Source organism: Austrofundulus limnaeus, unplaced genomic scaffold (genome assembly GCF_001266775.1).
Source record: "Austrofundulus limnaeus strain Quisiro unplaced genomic scaffold, Austrofundulus_limnaeus-1.0 Scaffold16, whole genome shotgun sequence".
In the NCBI taxonomy this organism is placed as follows: domain Eukaryota; kingdom Metazoa; phylum Chordata; class Actinopteri; order Cyprinodontiformes; family Rivulidae; genus Austrofundulus; species Austrofundulus limnaeus.
Genome location: NW_013952418.1, coordinates 3,381,474 through 3,384,185, shown reverse-complemented (window position 1 = coordinate 3,384,185; position 2,712 = coordinate 3,381,474). Strand labels below are relative to the sequence as shown.

The 2,712-nt window shown below is 35.0% G+C and overlaps 1 protein-coding gene across 1 annotated transcript in view; it reads right to left on the bottom strand.

The window, feature by feature from the left end:
* lmo7b (LIM domain 7b) overlaps positions 1-2,712 on the bottom strand; it is a gene marked incomplete at its 5' end in the record, with an annotated part of 36,699 nt that overhangs the window by 31,949 nt on the left and 2,038 nt on the right. The window contains 4 exon segments of the mRNA XM_014003050.1: positions 368-533; positions 619-732; positions 996-1,026; positions 1,951-2,057. Of these exon segments, the coding sequence (XP_013858504.1) occupies positions 368-533; positions 619-732; positions 996-1,026; positions 1,951-2,057 (418 nt within the window).

The following is a 2,712-nucleotide window of genomic DNA, read 5'->3' as shown; positions in this document are numbered from 1 at the left end:
AAAGATTGTATTAAACAAAAATAAATAAATAAAATAAAAAACAGCAGCTGTATTTCAGATTTCTTCTCACAACATCCATGTGCAAATTAGAGGCTAAAATATGACAAAAATTAACTGCTGCAAAAAGTTTACATCTTAAGCTTTAATTAAAAATCAATATATTGCTTTTAAGATCTGGTACAGGAAATGAAATATGCTATTTCAGTGTATTAATATTTTCTTACACACTTACAAATGTGTCACCCTAAACCACAACTTAGTCAAACCACTTATTAAACKTAACTGCAGGACAAACAGAAGAAGAAAGGACAGACCTGACAGCTGTGATGGGACAACTTCTTCACAAGGACAGGACACAGACGGGTACCTTCATCATGTGGGCGGAGCGCTCGGGTGTCCAGAGACTCGAAGCAGTCCTCAGAGTTCCCCCCGACTGAAGTCTGTCTTCCATCCTGACACAGATCTTCCTCTGAGGAACGGGACTCTTTGTATCCACCATCTTTCACACACACATTACTGCCATCTTCTAGAGCCTGGTTTTAGAAGACAAGATCAGTATGGGCAAAGAAAAAAAAACAAAACAACAAATATTGTAGAAGGCCAGAAAGTATGTCTTACCTTGGACAAAGCCAAACCTAAAAGCCCCTCAAAGGCCTTAAAATTCAGTTGAGGACCAGAGTAAAACGGGTCTAGTTGAGCCTTACGACCGAGCCAGTACACAGTGACCAGTACCTGTGAGAGCAGAGAAAAACATCTGAACCACAGACAAAACAATTCTCCTCCAATATATTATTAGACAAAACCCTCCTAAGCCTTAAAATCCACTTTTATTCACTGTAAGATAAKCTTAAAATAATGTTAAACTGGAGAAAAACAAACAAGTGCAGAGTTAAAGTGTCTGTATGAAGAARGCATTAAGAGATGAATGAAGCAAATGTTTCTTGGCAAATAAAAAAAGAACTTGCTGAATTGGTGGYAAATCAATGTGAACTTACATTTTTGACTCGCCTCTGACTTTCATCTCGCCTAAAGAGAAGCAGAGTTGTTTAAAAAAGGTGACTTTTTCAGAGGTTTATAGTGACTAAGTACATTTACTTTGTTATTGTACTTAAATAAATTTACCAATTATTTTTTAAATAGCTTTTACTTTTATCGTTACATTTTAAAGTTAAAAATGATACTTTTACTTCTTTACTTTAAATGTAACACCGAGTTACTCGTTACAAAATTAAATATGTTGGAACTCATCATGAAAGATGTTTCTGCACTAGTATTGATAGTATAGTATTGAATTTATTCAAAGTCCTGTCAAGTGGCTCCACTAAGTAAACTGAGCAAAGAATATACATACAGTATATTGCTCAGTTTTGCTCAGTGGAACCAGTTTGGTTCAGTAAATTCCAAATTTTATTTGTTAGAGAGCGTGTAAAAGTACTTTTACTTTTCTAATTTTTGTAAACAGTTTTAGTACTTTTGAGTAGTTTTCTCATTAGTGAAATTAATTTTTACCAAAGTCCTTTTCTGTTCATGTAATTTTACTTTTACTTGGTTATTTTTCTTTCGAGTACTTCATAGACCTGTTTTTTTAGTATATATGTACTGATTGCATTTACAAACTGACTAGCAAGCAGCGAATGAGCGTCCAGTCAAACAGACTGCTTCTCATTTGCAACTTGCTAATAATCAACTACTTATCAGGTTTTACAGAGAATAACTTCGATAAAAAGGAGAAGTTATTCAGGCAAAGCATGAACCCTATCAATGCAAAGCAGCTCCTTCTAAATACCTTTTCCAGTACAGGTGTTATAAAATTCAAATGCTAAAAGTGAACATCACAACTTGTCAGTTCATTGGATCACTTCAAAAAGGTTGAGCACTTAATATGTAAAACCACCAACACAGGAACTTTATGTGTCCTAAACAGATGAGTGAGTCGTCACATTATTTCACCTGAGTGTCACTCGAGTGGACAGGTCCTGAAGGTCGCCGGGATGAAACAGCTGAGACTCATTTAAGCCAAGTTTCCCACAAGCTTTCAGGAAAACGTTCACATTATCCTAAAATGTCAAAAAAAATAAGTCAGAAGTTTTAAAAACTGGCAAAAGAACAGTTGGAATGAGCTCGTATTGAGTGAGACTGCAAAAATGCCAGCAGCAAAAACTGAGCGCCTGAATCTGCATCATCCAAAGCAAATAAAGAGTTGTGTTCAAACGCAGCTCCTTTAGAGCCGGGGACACTTGTCAATAATTACCGATTTATCAGTAATTATAAGTTTGCCAGACACAGCAGATTTGGTCACAGAGAGCCAAGAACCATTAATTAAGAATTGACTAAATTGGCCATTTGAAAAATTATTCTGGTTCTGCTTCGGAGTGTAGAACAAGTACTGAAATCTTGTACTTTACTTCAAAAGTATCAATTAAGCTAAATGTTCTGTAAGCGTATTTAACTAAAGCTATACTTGGCACAAAAAAGGGCAGAGAGGCAGAGTTGTAATGTAACCGAGTACAAATACTTTGTTACTGTACTTAAGGAGAAATTTTGGTTATCTGTGCTTTACTTGAGTAATTATTTTTCAGCCTACATTTTACTTCTACTCCTTACATTTTTACACAGTTATCTGTACTTTCTACTCCTTACATTTTTTTAAAAAGGTAAGAAGTAGAAAGTTGTTTCTCCTACTTCCTTTCAGCTTATTATTGTTAAAAAAAA